The sequence below is a fragment of the Vigna umbellata genome, chromosome 11 (assembly GCF_029865625.1).
Source record: "Vigna umbellata cultivar VRB3 chromosome 11, Vumbellata_1.0, whole genome shotgun sequence".
Lineage (NCBI taxonomy): Eukaryota > Viridiplantae > Streptophyta > Magnoliopsida > Fabales > Fabaceae > Vigna > Vigna umbellata.
The window spans coordinates 32365086-32384576 of NC_142175.1; the positions used below are offsets into that span (position 1 = coordinate 32365086).

The 19491-nt window shown below is 34.8% G+C and overlaps 2 protein-coding genes across 2 annotated transcripts; both read right to left on the reverse strand.

The window, feature by feature from the left end:
- On the reverse strand, window positions 1–5291 carry LOC124846628 (NADP-dependent malic enzyme-like). The gene is made up of 20 exons (XM_047323919.2): window positions 5083–5291; window positions 4596–4864; window positions 4379–4499; window positions 3877–3951; window positions 3560–3711; window positions 3329–3434; window positions 3189–3254; window positions 2836–2931; window positions 2656–2727; window positions 2461–2544; window positions 2288–2386; window positions 2115–2162; window positions 1991–2044; window positions 1806–1904; window positions 1635–1724; window positions 1470–1547; window positions 1299–1373; window positions 1116–1206; window positions 898–1026; window positions 1–326 (listed from the first exon to the last, which is right to left on the reverse strand). Exons 1-20 carry the CDS (start codon window positions 5110–5112, stop codon window positions 238–240), a joined length of 1923 nt encoding a protein of 640 aa, XP_047179875.1. The 5' UTR covers window positions 5113–5291; the 3' UTR covers window positions 1–237.
- A 4604-nt stretch (window positions 5292–9895) lies between these two features.
- On the reverse strand, window positions 9896–19246 carry LOC124844491 (ABC transporter G family member 36-like). The gene is made up of 23 exons (XM_088101846.1): window positions 18995–19246; window positions 18412–18786; window positions 16941–17150; window positions 16734–16818; window positions 16456–16615; window positions 16287–16363; window positions 16158–16211; window positions 15722–15812; window positions 14979–15280; window positions 14060–14658; window positions 13728–13888; window positions 13516–13625; window positions 13260–13416; window positions 13009–13164; window positions 12736–12905; window positions 12302–12634; window positions 11911–12201; window positions 11733–11816; window positions 11506–11639; window positions 11194–11421; window positions 10935–11106; window positions 10565–10819; window positions 9896–10456 (listed from the first exon to the last, which is right to left on the reverse strand). The coding sequence occupies exons 2-23, from the start codon at window positions 18768–18770 to the stop codon at window positions 10184–10186; spliced, it is 4461 nt and encodes a 1486-aa protein (XP_087957972.1). The 5' UTR covers window positions 18771–18786; window positions 18995–19246; the 3' UTR covers window positions 9896–10183.
- Between the last annotated feature and the right edge of the window lie 245 nt (window positions 19247–19491).

The window sequence follows — 19491 nt, forward strand, 5'->3', positions numbered from 1 at the left end:
TGCTTACAAATGCTTCGTTTTCTAATTTAAATTATTGCCAAATAAAATTTAGATCCAAATACAAAATATTTTAAGCTCTACTTAAGTATATCTACCTACATTAACAACAACATAAACTCTATTTCACCAAATACAATAGCATAAAAGAGCAGGAAAAGGATAAAGAAAACATTCTATAATAGTAAAAAAATAAAAAAAAAAATAAAACAAGAAAATGAGAAATGAACTATTGTGACTTCACAGGTAGTTTCTATAGGCTGGTGTATACATAGAGTTCTCAGCAAACTTCACCAAATCTTTTGGTTGAGGAAGGTTAGTGGCCAAGCCTGATCAAGGAGAAAAAGTATTAGAAACATGAAACAGAAAGTGTGCATATGTTTCGATTACAGAAATGATATTTAACATACATAAATTTTTTACATTAATTTGACATTATTCATTTTTACTTTTTACCTTTTACTTTTTTTTCTTCTTAAATATACAAAAGTTTCCTCTTTTATGACCATTTTATCTTTTGTAACGTGTGTCAGGTGAATGTAAATGTGTCACCCTATCATTGCTCTTTGGATTAACATTGGAAAAGTTAAGAAATTCTTTTACTCTCAAAACAACTTTTTTCCTTCTTCATTTGGTGCATTGAATTTGCAAAAACACTTTCCAGAATTTAATCCAAACATAGCCAAAGTATTCAGATACAAAAATGATACTTTGATACATATAAACTTTTTATATTCATTTGACACTTCCTTCTTTACTTTTTATTCTCTTTTTTCTCTAAAAATATGTAAATTCGTTCTTTTATGACTATTTTATCTTTGTAATGTGTGTTAAATGAATGTAAATGTATGTCGGTGTATCATTATTCTTTTAGATATGAAAAGAAAAAGTAAAGTGTACCAAGCTCATAGGCCTTAGCAGCCACCTTGGCTGCAATGTGTGCTGAAATCTTTCTGATGTTTCTGAATGGAGGGTATATGAGCCCCTTATTATAGTCCTCTTGAGTCACCTGTGAAGCCAAAGCTTCAGCTGTTCCAAGAAATAGGATTTTCATTTAAATTATATAAGTATCCCAACCTTAACATTTTAAGTAAATGTTTGAATTTCTTCTGCATTACCAGCTGCCAGAAGAAGGTCATCATGCACACGAATGGTTCCAGACATTATTAAACCAAGACCAAATCCAGGAAAAATGTATGCATTATTGGCCTGATTAACAAAGAACACATCTCATATTAGAAAAATTCATTTCATAGGACAGAGAAATTTTTAACATCTGTACAAACAAACTCCTTTGAGACCTGGCCAGGCACAAACACTTTTCCACCATATTCAACAGGATCAAAAGGGCTCCCACTAGCAAAAATGGCACGTCCCTGATTGAGATAAAGAATAAATGAAAAATGATACCAGTTCTTACTCATCCATTCCAACCAAATAAGTAGATAATAGCTTTGTCTTCTTCATATTACCTCGCTCCAAGTGTAAGCTTCTTCAGCAGTGCATTCTGACTGTGATGTTGGGTTGGAAAGGGAAAGAATAATAGGTTTCTACAAGCATTACAAATGATGGATAGATTAGCTTCTGTGGCATCAAAATGCATAGTAGGTTGGCAAGTGGATTGATTAACATGTTACCTCATTGATGGAAGCCATAGCTTCAATCACTTCCTTGGTAAAAGCTCTCCCTTGTCCTGATGTTCCGATTAAAACCGTTGGTTTAATTTTCTGAGAAGAAAACATTGAAATGTAAGAAATTTGAAACTACTTCTATGTGGGTGAGAGAGAAAGAGAGATGGAGAGCCATACGTTAATAGCATCTACAAGTTTCTTAACAGGTTCATGTTCATGAGCCCAGGGTCTCTTGAAATGTTGAAGTGAGTCTTTGCGGGATTTCACGATCAAACCCTGCAAAAGTAGGAATGAAAGATTGATACAATGGTAAAAAAACAATTGCTTTCCACAGGAAAGAGCTAAATTGGCTTTTGTAAAACCTGTGAGTCCACCAACCAAATGTTCTTGCGCAATTCTTCTACTGGGACATTTGTCTGCCAAGACAATGGTTAGTATCTGGAAAAATCTAACTCGTTCGTTTAATGATCATGTAAAAAATCTAACCCGTTTTGAAGTTTCAAGTGCTAGGAGTTCTGCTATTCCAGTGCCAGCCTGCAACCACAAACCATGCAATTCAAGTGAACAACAATTCAAAGTAATCTGAATGATTAGGCTTTCTTATATGTAGGAAACAATGAAGAAGGAAAAAACATGATCCCAGAAGGGTAATGACTTACCTCTCCAGCACCAAGGAATAAGAACCTGTGATCAGTCAAGTTTCCCCCAACCAATTTCAGAGCTGAAACTACTCCTGCAAGAACAACTGATGCTGTTCCCTGAAACCAAGTGTTGCCTAAGTTATCGGTTACCGAAGTATCTAACTACATAATTTGAGAAAGGAATTTCTCACCTGAATATCATCATTGAAGACAAGATGTGTTGACCTATATTTTTCAAGTAGAGCAAAAGCATTGTGGTTTGCAAAGTCTTCAAACTAAAATATAGCAAGGCAGATGCAGAAAACAGGAAAAGTTGAAATTAGCAAGTGTTGCATACTTCATGTCCAATTACTCAAGAAATAATGTCTTTGTATACTTCTTAGTACCTGAACAAGGACTTTTTCACCATAAATCTGCTTGACTGCATTCATAAATTCATGCAGAAGTTCAGCATATTCCTGGAAGACGAAAAGGTAAAAAGAAATTTATTATTGCAGAACATTAGATGACAGAATGCCTGATGTTAAAACTGAGGCCAAGTAAATAAAGACAAATTATGAACCAACCTGCCCAGTTGCTCGTTTATGCTTGAGCCCTATATATAATTCTTCATTCAACAACTTCTCATTGTTTGTACCAACATCGATGGTAATAGGTAAGCACTGAAACAGTTTGACAATATAGTATACAGCTTTAATATAGAGAAAGTAGAAGACTGGACACTTTTTTATAAACAAATGCAGAGATCGTAGAAGGCAAGCAAACTTTGAAACAGAAAATTGTAACACTATTTCAACAGTATAAAAGTATAAATTGCTACTACAAGTGTATTTACTATTCTGCAGAAAAATTATGGCAAATTGTCCAAAGTAACATATCACAAGAAGTTTGTAAGGTATGGTAGACCAAAAATACTTACTGCAGAAGGACGAACTCCACCAAGTGCTGAATATAGAGAAAGTTTTCCTACCGGTATTCCCATTCCCTGGTAATACAGCATTAGTTACCAAAAGAGAGATTACAAAACATCACAAATTTTATTCATGGTGAGTATACTACCTGACAGCCAAGATCCCCAAGACCCAGAATTCTCTCTCCATCAGTTACAACAATGACTTGAATGTTCTTCTCAGGCCAATTCCTTAGAACTTCAAGAATCCTCCCTCTTTAAAACCCATCCAATAGAAATGTAATAATTTCTTTTAGACAATTAATAGACACAGTACATTTAACTAAAAGGTAAGGACAGGAGATTGAGGAGGATGAAAGTGCAACTGAGCTCAAACTTACTTCTCCTTCAAACTTATATAAACTCCCTGAGGATGCATGAAGATACTCCCATATTTCTGGCATGCTTCACCAACTGTTGGAGTATAGACAACTGGTAGTAACTCCTCAACATGATCAAGCAGAAGCTTGTAGAACAATCTTTCATTTCTCCCCTGCAACCCAGCAAATAATTAATGAACATTCAATCCACATTATCCAATGTTTCCAGAAACTTTTGTGCCAAAGTAAAATTGAAACGGAGAGACAGACTAAAAGCAGTTTTCCTTTTTTATAAAAATCTGCCAGAAAGTAAGAAAAGGAAGTGCTCTCAAGGCCACCTGAAGATCCATCATTGCCACGTACTTCTGCAATGGAACTTGATACTGGCGTATGTGTTGGATCATTTTTTTTACCTGAACAAAAGAAGCATTGATGACTATCACACATAATTTCAACATTTTATTTATTAAGATGAAACTATTCACTCAGTCACTATAGTTAGTTGTCTTCATTTTAAATTTCAGTTCCTACACAAGAAAATGATAAGCTGTAATCCATGCAAACTCTTTTTCTTGCAGCAGTTAATCATCTATGGGAATTCTTTGCAGAAGGTTTTTCTCTGATAATACTGATAGAGATCAAAAGAGAGCAGATCAATATTTTAACCTTCTCGACAATCCAATAAATTAATTCATCCAGTTCACACTCACTATTATGTCATTCTTTCTCTTCTGTCAAAAGATCCTACTGGTTATATTAATTTATTGGGTTTTCAATATATCATATTACCCTTACTAAAAAAAGATTATTAGGAAAACGTGATGTGATGAGATGATTAACCTGAGTTTCTTGAGAAATAACAGAAGGGGGAAGAAGGCCACGCAAGAAGTGTGCGTCCCTCTCTTCTTCAGTGAAGGCGAGTCCCTTGTTGAAGTGTGGATCTCTCATCAAAGTATACCCACTAAAAGCCAATCAACAATGTCCCATTCATTCATTCAACCACAAACAAGAAAAATTGAAGATCATCAAAACAAGTCTCACTCATTCACTCACTTACCTGGAAACAGAGACACTCCATGGAGTCACACACTGATCCTCCGTGGCCTTATCTTCGCCGTACACGTCCCGGACGCCGCCGCCAGCGATTGGGGTTTCGCCGACCGCCGTGGGAGTCCCATTTGCCTCTTTAGCCATCACAAAGCCGCCGTGAGTTTTGCCGCTGCTTGAAGTTGGAGCGCAACACGTCACTATCGATGGAGCAGAACGCCTCCTCTGTGAAGCAGAGAAGTTACTGCACGAAGACCACCAACCTACGCCCGACTTGCACTGCGCGTAAAGTTCACACGAAAACGGGAAACGGGAGATTTTATCAATGCCCAGCCACAGAAATCAAACGATCTCGAGAAAATTACAAGAAAAATTGCTTTTTTTACGTTGCTGCTATACCAATTTTTTGCTAAAAATAAAGAATATAGTTGGTTAGTTTTACTGGGTTATGGATTAGTGAGTGTGTGGAATGTGGACTGAGAAGTGCTTTAATGTACCATGATGGAGCTTGCATTGGAGGAGAACATGATGATGCTGAAACAAGTGTATGACAGAGAGAAAGTTGCGGTTTGATCACTGAGTCAATTGAAACAAAGGGAGAGAGAAATGAAGAGGGAGAGAGAGAGAGTCTCCAGGAGAAGGAAAGGACAATAGCTGAATCTTTCCTTGTTTTTCTCTTCTCTCTGTCTCTCTCTCACTCTTTGCTCTTTTGCCTCTGTAAGATACATATAGCCTCCATAGAAGAGAAGGAAGGTACGTCATCACCATCATAGTATCTATGTTATTTGTATGAGTTTTTATTTGATAATTCCCTATATGAAAGTATAAACAAAAACTATATTATTAGTCAATTAAATATTATTAAGAATATGATTTTCATAAAAAAATTAATTAATTCCATCTTGTATGTATGTAATGTATGATTGCCCATAGCCCTTCGAATTACCATTTTGAATTTAGTTTTAAGAGAAGTGAAAGTCTTACTATTTAATTAAACTTTGATAGCAGTTTGACTTATTGTTTTAGGAAAAATTAAGAAATAAAAAGTTTCCTTGTTTAAAAGTATACTATATTTTTTTGAAACCTGTCAATTATTTTAATACTTAAAAATATGCTATTTATGTATTTATATTGATTATATACTTAATTTTTATCGGGAGTTGAAAATAGAAGAAAACTAATGTTGATTAATTGTGAAATAAAAAAATAAAAAACTTGGTAAGTATTTTACAAGAATTCCGGCTAAAAACATAATGGTTTGCGTGTTCTTTGAGATTTACATAGAATAGTGTCTTTTTGGGTGCAAGAATGAATGAAGAGATTGTGATGGTGTGAGTGAGAACAAAAAATAATGTTAAATTTTGGGATTGTCGTGCATCTGAACGTTGTCGTTTAGCGTTGTTGCTGTATATAACGAGAGTGTGTAGATTTAAGAGCAACACCGTCCAAAATTAGGATTAGTGATAGAAGGAACTTCCAAGGACTATGAATTGAATTTTCTATACTTAAGTTTAGATTCAATTTATTTCATAAGGTCCTCTGTGTTACTGGAAGACAAATAAAATTGATCAATAAAAAAATGTTAGATATGTTTTTAATCCATTAATTATTAAGCGATTTTGTTTTTCGTCCATCTTTCAAATTTGTCTTCCAAAACAAACGGCCTTAAAAATAAGGTGAGATGGCTAACGGTGAAGTGTCACGTCATTTTTTTTCTGACACTGAGTCAATTTGTCCCTCACCGTTCGGTCACCATCACCATTCAGTCACCATCACCATTCAGTCACCATCACCGTTTGGTCACCATCACCATTCAGTCGTCATAACCGTTCGGCCATTACTAATACCGTTCGGCCATTATCAATACCGTTCGACCACCATCATCATTCAGTCATCATAACCGTTCGACCATTAACAATACCGTTCGGTCATTACCGTACGACGAGGGACATATTGACTTAGTGTCAGAAAAAAAAAATAATGACGTGACAATTCGTTAGCCAACTCGGCCTAATTCTAACTGCGTTAGTTTTGAAGGACGAAAAATTATGGTTTCCTTAAGCAGAGGGATCAAAACGTACAAAGTTTGAAACAAGGAGGAAAAACAAAATCGCTTGGTAGTTGAGAAACTAAAAACATATTTAATCCATAAAAAAATAAAGTTAAAATTAAACTATTTCATAAAAAAATAAAAATAATGACACACGTAACTTTCATTTTATTTATATTTCTTTATATATATATATATATATATATATATATATATGGGGTTTGCTAACGCGCGTACGCCTGTTTTTCAGTTGGTACATTTTAGCAATGTGTACCGGGTTTTAGTAGACAAAAATATCCTTATATATAATGTATTCTAAGTTTTAAGGTTAAGGGTATTTTAATAATTTTCATTCTCAAAACTAAAAAAAAAAAAAAGAAACCCCCCAAACCCTTATTCACCTCTCTCATTCCTCTCAATCCTTTCTCTTTTCTCTTTCTCTTTCTCACTCCAATCTTTTCTCTGTCATCCCTGTAGCCCCAATTGAAAAAATTAGAAACACTTGCAGTTAAACAATCTTACAAAAAAATGATTTTTTATAATGAGTTTTCATCTTATAATTTTTGTCTTATCTAATTTTATCCAATTTTCACAAGCATAAAGGAATTGGTAATTGACCTGGAAAAAATCAGAAATACTCGCTGTTAAACAATTTCTTACAAAAAATGATTTTATAATGAGTTTTTATTTTATAATTTTTGTCTTATCTAATTTATCCAATTTTCACAAGCATAAAGGAATTGGTAATTGATCTGAAAAAAATCAGAAATACTCGCTGTTAAACAATTTCTTACAAAAAATGATTTTATAATGAGTTTTTATTTTATAATTTTTGTCTTATCTAATTTTATCTAATTTTCACAAGCATAATGATATCAAAGGAATTGGTAATTGGCCAGGAAAAAAATCAGAAACACTCAGTTGTTAAACAATTTCTTACAAAAAATGATTTTATAATAAGTTTTCATTTTATAATTTTTGTCGTATATAATTTTATCTAATTTTCACAAGCATAATAACATCCAAAAGAATTGGTAATTGGCCTGGAGGATTTTTTTAGAGATGATGATTCAACAGATGATGAAATTAGAGAGGTTAGTGAAGATGGTGAAATTGAAGAGATCTTGAATGAAAATTTTTTAAAGGCATGTGTTTCTGATTTTTTTTCAATTGGGGCTACAGTAGGGATGACAGAAAAAAGGTTGGAGTGAGAGAGATGAAAGAGAAAGGATTGAGAGAATGAGAGAGGTGAGTAAGGGTTTGGGGGGTTTCTTTTTTTTTTTTTTAAGTTTTGAGAATGAAAATTATTAAAATACCCTTAACCTTAAAACTTGGAATCCATAATATATAAGGGTATTTTTGTCTACTAAAATCCGGTATACATGGCTAAAATGTACCAACTGAAAAACAGGCGTACGCGCGTTAGTAAACCCCTATATATATATATATATATATATATATATATATATATATATATATATATATATATATATATATATATATATATATATATATATATATATATATATATATATTATGTGACTTTTTAATGCTAACAACCAAAAATAAAAAGTGTGTGTATTAAGTGATATAACCAAAAATAATAAGTGATATAAAACAACACTTAAATGTGTTTGTATTAAGTGATTTTTTTTAGTTCTTATGTATTCTTTTTAGTTCTTATTAAAACAATTATTTATTTTTGTCTGATAAATTTTGAAATATTAATATAACAATATTAACATAACATTTCTGTATTTTATAACTTTTAATATAACAATATTAGTTTTTATATATTAAAAAATATTTTAGTTATTTTAAGTTAATATTTAAGTTAAAACATATTAAACAATATAAATAATTCAAAATAATAAAATTTAAAAGTATTTAACGTAATTAAATTATAAAAAATATTTATTCAATTTTAAAATTTACGACCAACTAAAAATAACATAGAGAAACAAATTTTAATTTTTCTTATTTAACTTAAAATTATATTAAATTGTAGGATATAGTAAGAGTAACTTCCGTCTAAATTAGAAAAAACGAACACCACACAAAGTGGTTGATTGGGATGACAGAGCTTGTTCCCTCTTACGTGGTGAGAAGGAGTAGTGACCCCATGCTACCTTGAAAATTATTAATAGTCTAAATCACTATTTTACACATAAATTATGAATTCATTAAAATATTTTTTTTTATTTCTATTAAGGACCACATAAAAATATTATACTATAACTATATATTTAAGTAAAAGTGCACAGGAGAATAATGATTCATTTGTATGATTGAGATGGATAATGATACTTTGACAACTGATAACATTTTAATACTATTTATGTGTCATTTTGTGATTGGTCGATGTTGTTATTTATGATTATTATTATTGATTGTGAAATAATTTTAAATCAATAACAAAATGACACGTATGACAGGTAAATGATGTTAAAATGTTGTAAAAAAAGTATTGGGTATGATTATCCTATCTACTATTAACTATGATATCTATCCATAAGTAGTCAATTTATAGAAGCGTTCAGATAAAATATCATTACTGATTGAACCACAGAACTTAACTTTACGTTAGATGGAAAAAAAATAAAATTTCAAGGACGCAACTAATTAGTGTGATGAATCTGTCAAAAGCTAGGGCATGCCTTAAAATAATTGTTGATGCAAGGTGCACAGATTAGGGGAACAAGAGCTGCGAAAGCGACCAATACCGCTGTTGTTAGCCACATAAAAATTAGGTCATTCGCTATTTGGTTTTCCATTTAGTACTTTATGTTTCGATTTGACACCATTTATCATTCATTTTTGTCCTCAACCTTAACAAACTCAGACCTGATAAGTACAATAATTTTAAACCTTACAAAGTTGTACCATAATAATTTTACACCATTTAATCATTTTCTAAATTACTATTTACTTTTCTTTTATTATTAACAAACTCAGTTTAGTCCTTCATTCTTTAAATCACTTTACTTGTCCAATTGGATTTAACATCATTAACTTTAGGATTCCCAGAAAAAAACAAAATGTCACCAACTTTGTGTTTGTTCTTTCTTCAAGTTCAGATTTTTGCAAGCAGTGAGCAAAATCAAAGCAGAGAAGACCAAAGCCAACTTCAAGTGCAGCAAACTACTTTAATGCAGAATTAGTTTGTCTCGGTTAAACAGTAAAACTCGTTTCAGGAAATTACAGTTAATCAGAGAAAAGTTGCAATAGGCAAACAAAAATAGACTGTTCTTGACAGAGAGTTAATGCAAAAGAATAAGTTTTTATCTATTATTGTTGCAAGAATCGAGCATAAGAAAAAGCTAATTTCTTCTGGGTACCAAACCAAACTAATAAAAGCATGAATGAGATGATTTACATTTACTGAAAAACTCTCTGCTAGCAAAACTATCGTGGTCACGTATTAATCTTATGAAACATGTTCCATAAATCTTGAGCATGGACTCCAGCCTCAGTTATTTACATACAGAAATCGATACACTGTTACAACTTGCTACAGCATAACTTGCACATACGATGTTGTAGCTCTTTTATCTTGATTGGAAGTTCAGTGTCTTGATGCAGAAGGAAAATACAAAGGCAAAGAAGACAGTGAAAGCTACCAAAACTGCAGCAACTGGACCCATGAAATCGGGTTTAAACCCGTAGTGGTTTTCAATGTATCCTTTAACAGTGAAATTTATGGCACTCCCTGGCACATCAATTGGGTCCTCTATATCTCTGTATTGAGAGACAATTAATCCATACACCGTCCATGCCACTGGGCAAATCCAGTAATACCACACCCACCATTTAGGAATTTTCTGAAAAGACAAAGTACCATGTTAGTAAAGATTATGCAAGATATGTTATAATGTTTAAATTATGAGTTTAGATATGATAAAAATCAAAACTAGAAGAAGGGTACTCACGGGTCTTGGGATAAAGAAACCAGAGAAGAGATTGAAGAGTCCATAGAATGCTGCTGCAAAGATTGATGCCACTTGGTGGTTTGGTGTGATGGAAACAGTCATCATACCATAGTATGTGAAGTACAAGAAAGAGAAGAAGCTGACAAAGAAGAACCAAAAGAACTTCTCCACTTTCCATTCAAAGTTCACCATGGCATAGATTAGGAGTGAGTAATACACAGCTTGAACAAATACATAAGGGATTTCGGCAAAAACCTGCAATTGCAAATGCAGTAGCATAAGGATAACTCAACAAGGTAATAACACGACAACAAGAAACAAATATCTGAAAATGTTATTGTTCTTTAGAGTAAATCAATAATTCACCAACCTGTGAGAGGGCATAAGGCAGAGGAGCATACATTCCAGCAGCTCTTTCTCGATAGAACACTGTTCTTTCAACGGCTACGATTGGTTGAACGGTTTGGCAGTTGTTAATGCCGACAAAAATAACAGCAGCATACATTGCTCCAATGATCATTGTAAGATCGCTTGAGGTTTCCCTAGACAAAAATAACCAGATAAATTAGCTAAAATTTAAAGCTAACGGTTGAAGAGTGGAGTTAGATTTCACAGAAAGCAACTCTCACCTATTTCTGCCAATTCTCCAAAATATTGTCCCTATCATGAGGGCACTTGCCAAGGTGAAAAAGAATCTGACAAGATTATAATCTGGACTTCTCCAGTATGTCAGCCACTGCTTCCAAAAACAGGATTTGAATTGCCCCAGTGAAGATTGAGAGTATTTAGTGGGGAAATACAGATCAGTAGTTCCAGGTGGGGGTGTTCTCAGCTCCTTTACAAGGGCTTTGTTTCGCCTGTTCAATAAGCAAATGTGTTAGCTCAAACCAATAAAAGCATGTAAAGTGTCTGAAAATGTAGCCATTTGTTAGTTGACTCACTGAAACAAAGATGAAGTCTTGTAGTATTCAGCAAAGTCCATTCCGAGACGAACTTCAGCTGCTACAGAACTCACTTCCAGCATCCATGTTGCAGGGTTGTACATCTCTTTAATTTTTGGGACCCCTGGAATTGCCTGTGACCAAGGACATGGTATGAATCTTGATGTTAAACTCCATGCTAAAGTACATGATAAAATGAATACAATCACTTGGATTGGGTGTAATACCTCAAAGTATTCTATAATCTTGTGCGAATTTCGGCCTAATGGTCCTGAGTAGATCACTTGCCCTCCTCTTTTCATCAACAAAAGCTGGACCAAAAAATTTTCATTAAGCACCAAAGAGGCTATAGGCGATACAAAGAAGAGAAACACAGTATAAAATAGTTTGTAGATTGGTTGTTACCTCATCGAAGGCTTCAAAGATATCAATGCTAGGCTGGTGAATTGTGCAAACAACCGTCCTTCCCGTATCCACAGTGTTTCTCACAGTCCTCATAACAATAGCTGCTGCTCTTGCATCAAGTCCTGAAGTGGGTTCATCCATGAAAATGATTGAAGGATTAGCAACGAGCTCAACAGCGATGGTCAACCTCTTTCTTTGCTCAGTTGACAACCCTGTAACTCCTGGAAGCCCCACTATAGCATCCTTCAGATTATCCAGCTCTACCAGATCCATTACTTGGTCCACAAATTGCTGAAAAGAGAAGAAAAAAATATTTAATTTTTAGTTCACCCTTCTATGATCCTTAATAAGAGAAGAACAAAAGGGCTATACTATATTGCTGAGTACTTACTATTTTTTCCTCCTCACTAACTTCTTTTGGTAAACGGAGGAAGGCAGAGTAAATCAAAGATTCACGAATAGTAACTTGGGGTGAATGAATATCAGTTTGTTCGCAGTAACCAGCAACTCTTGCAAAGGTTTCTTGGTTCTTGGGGAACCCAGAGATTCTAATATCTCCTTCAATGTAGCCACCAGTCTTTCTTCCTGCTAAAACATCCATTAAAGTTGTCTTCCCAGCTCCACTAACTCCCATCAGTGCAGTTAGCACTCCAGGCCTAAAGGAACTGGTTACTCCCCTAAGCAGTTGTAGCCTATCTTCAGCCACACCTTGCGCTTTCATTTCCTGTAAAAGTTATTAGAGTTAGAACTTACTTTATAGGTACACCATGGATTGTTAATGGTGCATATTATGAAGTTATACTAAAGAAGTAATCGGATCCTTACTGCAGGCATGTCGACGTAGTAATTAACAGTGTCAAAGGACATTGCAAGTGGTTGAAAAGGTAGAATCATTCCTCTTTTGGGGGCAACTCCAGTAGCTGAATCATTTGCTGAATCAGCTTTTCTTAATCCACTGGTAGCTTGGCTTCCCATTCGCTGCATTGCCACTTCTCCTGAAATGATTCACATAACACAAACCGTATTACATCTGTAAGAACATTCTTTTAGCCAAACCATCAAAGATTATATATTAACGTTGTTGGCTTTAGCACTTACTTGCATTATTTCCATCAGCAGTAGATAATGATCGAAGCATTGAATCTTTGTTGGACTGTGGGGGCCTTACAAGTCTAGGTTCTTCGTTGGTGTCTCCTCCAGTCTCCATTTCACTTGCATCTTCCTCAGAAATAATTGCTTGTTTCTTTCCAAGAGCTAGTGCACCAAACAAGAAAAAAGAAAAGATTTTTTAAGATAGAAAGTGAAATGAACAACTCGTTTGAAAGATTGATAAAAGTTAGAGCTCTTACGGTTAAGGTACATAAGCGCAAGGGTGAAGAGAACATTGTAGAAAATGACATAACCAAAAAGAGCGGCGGCTCCTATCCAGTACCATTCTTCTTTAGCAAAAACATCAAAGTTTCTTAGTACTGACAGACCCAATGTGGTACTTCGATCCGAAGATGTCTGCAGTCAAAGACATGTTCAAGTTAGAAACCAACGAGTTTCTTCTTAGGGAGTTAAATGCATTTTCATTTCTCAAATTAAAAAGCTTCTGCTATTTACCTGTGGATGCATCCACCTTGGAGCAAACATTTCATTCACAGCCAAGGAATTGAAGGCATATGTCAATGGTGACACCCAGTAAGCCCACACCCACCAATCAGGAATTTCACCTGTAACCATTGAGCATGCATGTGAGCACATTCTTTGAACAAATGTAATCTTAGAGACAGTTGCCAAATGCTTTTGCTTAAAAAATTTGGATTGTCACTCACGTTTGGGAAGGATGAAACCTCCAAGCAGAAAAATAAGAAGGAGCATGAGGGCTCCACCAGTGTTAGCTATAATCATTGTTCTGCACACTCCAGAAATGACCCTAAACATGCCAGCTGCCATTTGTTGGATAAGAAACACCACCAACAGTTGCTTGAAGAACCTAAAATTTAGAATAGGCAAGAAAAGGCTCACTTAGTAATTACAAATACATCTCATCATTATATGATGTTGATCACGAGACAACACAAATATGTTGTTAGGTTGCTATGCAAATGAGTTCAGATGTGCATTCAAATTATGTAAGAAAAGAAAAGAAAACGGATGAGTTTACCTGCTAGCTTCAGGAGCAAATCCTATGGTGTAGTAGGTGACACCCACCCAAACAAGAGACTCAAAAACAGAAATGGGAATACGTAACAAGAAATTGGGGAGGGTGTAAGTCCAAGCAGGATGGAAAAGATGGTCTCTGTGCTTGTAAAACACGGGAAGCCTTCCAATTGTGAGTGCTAGCTCAGCAAAACCATTAAACATGTTCATGATCATAGAGAACAAAATTGCACCAATGTAGAGTGAAGCACCATCTTCATTACTTTGGTCCATTTCAGTCCTCAAGAACAATGTTGCAGATATGATTGCAATGATGATAATTTGGACTGTCTTGAATATGTAGACGAAGGAGTTCCTCTTAATCAGCAGCCACTCCTTGTCCCAACATGCTTTAAAAAGATCCATTGTGGGCACAGAGTTTTTACTGTATACAAGAGCTGCTTTATGTGCACTTGATTTATCAAATGCTACATTCAACTCACTCTCAAGCCTCATTCCAACATGGAACCGCTTGAACTTGTTTGCAAACTCTGTCACTGTAACATAACGGTATGGCCTGTTTTTGTCTGCCCAGTATTGCTCCTGGTCCTTCCTTGAGGTAACCTGTTCAAAATTTCCAATTAACATTGTAAACATACTTCCCCTCACTCTATTTTCTCAAATTAAGACACTCATTCTAGAAAGTTATAGTAGGAGAAAACAGACATAGTTTTTACTGAAGTATCCATATAAAAGTTTAACTCATCCTGATTTCTGATTGATTGCACATAGAAATTAAATTCAAAAGGTTTTGTTTTTCCGTTAAGACGTGTTCCATGATCGGAATGTCGACTTAAGTTATGTGCACAAGTTATATAGTATTTGTTAAGCTAAAGTACATAAGTCATATGATGTTTCATAAGGTGATTCTGTGATGAACACACCTCTTGCAAGAAATCAGCGGTTCCTTTTCTTTCGGGACAACGAAACCCACAGGACTCAAAGAATTCCACGATGTGCTCACGTGGGCCCTGGTATACAATCTGACCCTCAGAAATGAGGATGATGTCATCAAACAGATTGAAAGTCTCAGGAGCAGGTTGGAGAAGGGACATTAAGATAGTTGCTTCAGTGAGGTGCACAATCTGCTGCAAGCACTTCACAATCTGATAAGTTGTGGAACTATCAAGACCCGTTGATATTTCATCCATGAATAGTGTTTTTGTGGGTCCAACAATCATCTCTCCTGTATGATAAAATCAAAGCCATTCATTGTAAGAAACCATTATAGTTTAGATAGTTAAGCATTAGATGTGATCTTTCTTTGGATTGTCATAATCTATATATCTGTGTATCTATCCAAAAATTCAGCATATATAGTTCTACATATATATATATATATATATATACAATGAGTTGTCATTAAATAATGTATCAGTATTAAAAAGATTAGATAAAAAAGTAAACTGAATAAACAAGAGTTTGGTTGGCAAAGTCCACGTGGCCACGTTCTCTTAATCTTAAAAAATTGTGTGGTTGAGAATAACTATATACAACTTGTCGCCACCTTCCAAACCATGATTAAAGACAGTGTTGGAAAATGAAAACATTAGGTGCAGATACAGATAAACTTTGATGTTCTCAGTAATGGCTGATTTTATTTTTTGGACATTTTAGCCCTTCTAACCTGTGGTAACACGCTTCTTTTGGCCACCTGATACACCTCTGTGCATTTCATCACCCACTATGGTATCCTTGCAAATATCAAGCCCCAGTATCTGTTTCACAAAGGAAAAAGAATGAATTAATTATAACATTAAACAAATCGTTCGGCACTGTCACTACCCATAACTAGTTGATTATAAAATGTGTAATGTATGAGGGCAGTTAGGGTAGTTCACATGGCCACTAGTAATGCTCTGAAAGGGACCATCTTTAGCCAAAATATGTGTTGACACCAGTCAACATTGCAGGGTAGGTGAATTGAAATTTTTGACAAGAAATTGATATTTTTGTGGGGTAAAGGAAAGCTTTTGAGAACATTTCTTACTAACTCTGCCTCTTTTTTCTAAGAAAAAAACGCAAATGTTGAAAATTTTCAACAAGAAAAAGAAATCACTTACTTTGAGTGTGTAGTCGGTGATGAGACTGCTTTCTGTTCCCTCCATTGCAGTGGCCTACAAAGCAAGAAACAAATTAGAAAACTTCCATGGATTAACCAAAATTGAGATAATTGTTGACTTCTAAAATACCTTCATGAAAAGGTCAACATCTGCCTCTGGAAATATGCCAGCTTCCTTTTCCCTTCTAGCAAGCTCGGTTAATAGATCTATAATCAGATTAATTAAGACAAAAATTTAACCGTTAATACATTATTTAAAGGGAAAAGATGGGTTAAAGAGAAAATGTTGAATCAATTACCATATCTAGTCCCTACTCCTAGACATCTAGCTGAGAAATCCAGTGTTTCTTTTACAGTCATTTCTCCAACATGAACATCATTTTGGCTAATATATGCTGAAGTCTTTCTTGGCACAAACTCATTAAGTTTGTGTCCATTGTAAGTGATTTCTCCCTTTACCTGTTTCATAAAAACCAATAATTTATAATGTATCATCATTTGTTGTTACTATTCATCATCATTATTGTTATGTATAAAGAATCATTTTTTAAGTAAAAATGATGGGGTTGGAGTGTACCTTCAATTCAGGGTCCAATTTTCCGGCCAAGGCCAACAAAAGGGTCGTTTTCCCTGAAGATGGGGGGCCTAATAAAAGGGCCATCCTGCAGAGAAACCATACAATAAAAAACCATATAAGACCAACTATACTAAACTTGTTTTTATTTTGCTTAACGTTGTTCCAATCACACTATCTATTATTTGTATAACAACTTGGTTATGCTACCTTGATGGCTTAACAATGCCTGAGGCATTCTTAAGAATAGTGAGCTTTGTCCTCTTAGCTGTACTAATGCCACAGATACCAAAAAGTGATTCAAGAATGTTCAATGCAGAGTTTGGCAGGGTTGGCAGAGCTCTGCTGCCGACAAAGGAATTTGCCTCAACAGTCAAATTTTGGAACCTCACTTCTACCGTTGGAAGTCTGATCCCCACCCTGAAATTAGAAAAACAAAAAAAGATAAATAATTATTAACGTTGTACTATTTCAAAGTAGCATTGTTCCAAAGTCCAAACAATTGAATCATGTAACAGCATTAATTTGTCTAACGAATAAGTTGGCTCCAAAGATAGTTTCACCTTCAGCAGAAGCAGTTTCATCCACTCAAGTATTAGGCTTGAAAGAGCAATAAGGTACTGACAAATACAATATTAGGTATGATTTTAATTCGATGCCTACGTTGGTTTCACAATGTCAAGTTTGGACTATGACACTTGATTTTTTGAAGGTTTAAGAAAAATAGCTTTGACAAAAATCTTAACTAATGAAGTATTTTAGTTTAAACTACATCTGCATTGATACTCATATGCAGATCTGGTTCCCCTCTACTGCATAGCACCGACATGAAATTGTTCTTCAACTTTTCTTAATCTGATGGCAAAGGCTAATATAATGAAAGAAGGCACAAAGTATAATCATTAGAGAAAGTAAGACTTTCTAAACAGAGGGGGTTTCTTGATACTACTTGTTTGAGCTTTGAAGCCTGAAATCCTTTTTTCTTCTTGTGTGGGTTACATAGGAGGGGAAGTGGGAACAGCACATGTGAAAATAAAAATAAAAGTTAATTTGTCTACCGATTAAGTGAACAAAAAGAGTTCACCTTCATCATCAGCAATTTCATCCACTCAAGTATTAGGTTTGCACGAACAGTATGGTATTGACATAAAAAGCAAACATTAGGTATGCTTTCAATTCGGTATCTACTTTGTTTTGACAAATTAAAGTTGAAACATGACGCTTGATTTTCAAAGGTTTTAAGAGAATAGCTTTGACAGAAATATGAATTGGTAAAGTATTTAAATTTAAGCTACATCTGCAGTAATATTCATTTGTAGATCTGGTTCCCCTCTACTGCATAGCACCAGCATGAAAGTGTTCTTTCATTGATTTCATCTTGATCAAATGACAGACATGTTCAAAATGATAGTATGTGGTGGGATAAAATGAAGAAGGCAAAAAGTATAAATAATCATAAGAGAAAGTGAGGTTTTCTAAATAGATGGGAGTTCCTGGCTGGATTCAACAGATTGATTGAGACTAAAAACGTATTTAAATTTGTTTTCTGGTAAAATCATCAAAGGGTTTTCTAATTCTGTTAGAACTTTGAAGCCTCAAGTCTGGTTATTTTTTTGTGCGTGGGGTAGGGTAGGTGAAGAAGTGAGAACAGCACATGTGAAAGACTATTATCTAGACTCACTTGTCAATTCTGTTTCTGAACTTCCTGAGAAACTTTTCATTGTCTTCTTCGGCAACCTTGAAAATCTTGTCAATGATTTGTTGTCTATCATTCATGTCTAGCTTGCGAACATCAACTTCCTTGTGCAGAACTTGGTTCCCAGGTTGTTGCTCACCACCTTCGGCAAAGGTTTGGATGATGCTCGTCCTTAATCTGTCATAGGTGGGGAGTTTCTCTATGGCAGCCCATTTGAGAGCCTCTTCATCTTCATCAACTTGAGAAGTTCTGCGAGAATACCTTCCACTCGCAAACACTTCCTCCATTCTCCAGCTTGATCTGCTTATGCTCCTGCTTATGCTTCTGGTGAAATTCCCATCCATTTTGCCTCCCCTTGTTCTGAAACACACTCAAAGTTAAACTCCACTTAAGAACAAAACATGGCATCACTATTTTCCTTAAAGGGTCCTTCGCTAACTCAAATCAAGCACTGAAGGAACCAAAGACCATTTTTTTCACATAAACAGAACACCCTCTTATTCATTTTCTTCTCTTTCATATCTCTAACCAACCAAGAGAAAAAACATGAAAAAGTATACAAACTTACATGAACACAACAGGGACTTAAAAAATCCTCTACTCAAGGAGGTTGCACTCTTTTACGAGTATGATTCTTGTTCTCCCTCTTTCTTTGCTTTCTGTTCTCACTTCATAGAGTGATTCCGACCGAGATATTGGCCAAGTAAGCTGAACTGATACCAGTTCTGGCTTTCAGTTTCTAGATGAAATGAATATATAGGTTTATATATATATATAATGAGTTCGTGGGACAGGGTGGCTCTACAAGTTGTGCAAGAATTGTCGTAACTTGTAAACCTGTTCCTTTCTATCTTCCTAACAAAAATTACGAGTGCCCTTTTGCCATATATTATTCTATACATATATATATAATGAAAAGCACGTTCCTTGAGTTGAATGTAACCCTGGTAACAAAGCCCGTTCAAACATGACCAGCGTTTCCGCTTTCGCACCAGCTTCCTTATGAATGCGCCTTGAAAACATGTATTACTAACCTTCTTTTTGTTGATTAAAAAAATGATATCT

Bases quoted from the DNA above. Each gene is read 5' to 3' on its own strand.
- LOC124846628 (XM_047323919.2), bottom strand. From the start codon at position 5,112: ATGTTCTCCTCCAATGCAAGCTCCATCATG. The intron at 1,725-1,805 runs GTATGGCTCTCC...TTTTCTTCTCAG, and splicing joins AACTTGTAGATGCTATTAAC to AAAATTAAACCAACGGTTTT. The intron at 327-897 runs GTACACTTTACT...CTCCTTGATCAG, and splicing joins TGCTAAGGCCTATGAGCTTG to GCTTGGCCACTAACCTTCCT.
- LOC124844491 (XM_088101846.1), bottom strand. From the start codon at position 18,770: ATGGATGGGAATTTCACCAGAAGCATAAGCAGGAGCATAAGCAGATCA. The intron at 16,212-16,286 runs GTATTTTAGAAG...CTTGCTTTGTAG, and splicing joins ATGTTGACCTTTTCATGAAG to GCCACTGCAATGGAGGGAAC. The intron at 15,281-15,721 runs GTTAGAAGGGCT...TTTATCATACAG, and splicing joins AAAGAAGCGTGTTACCACAG to GAGAGATGATTGTTGGACCC.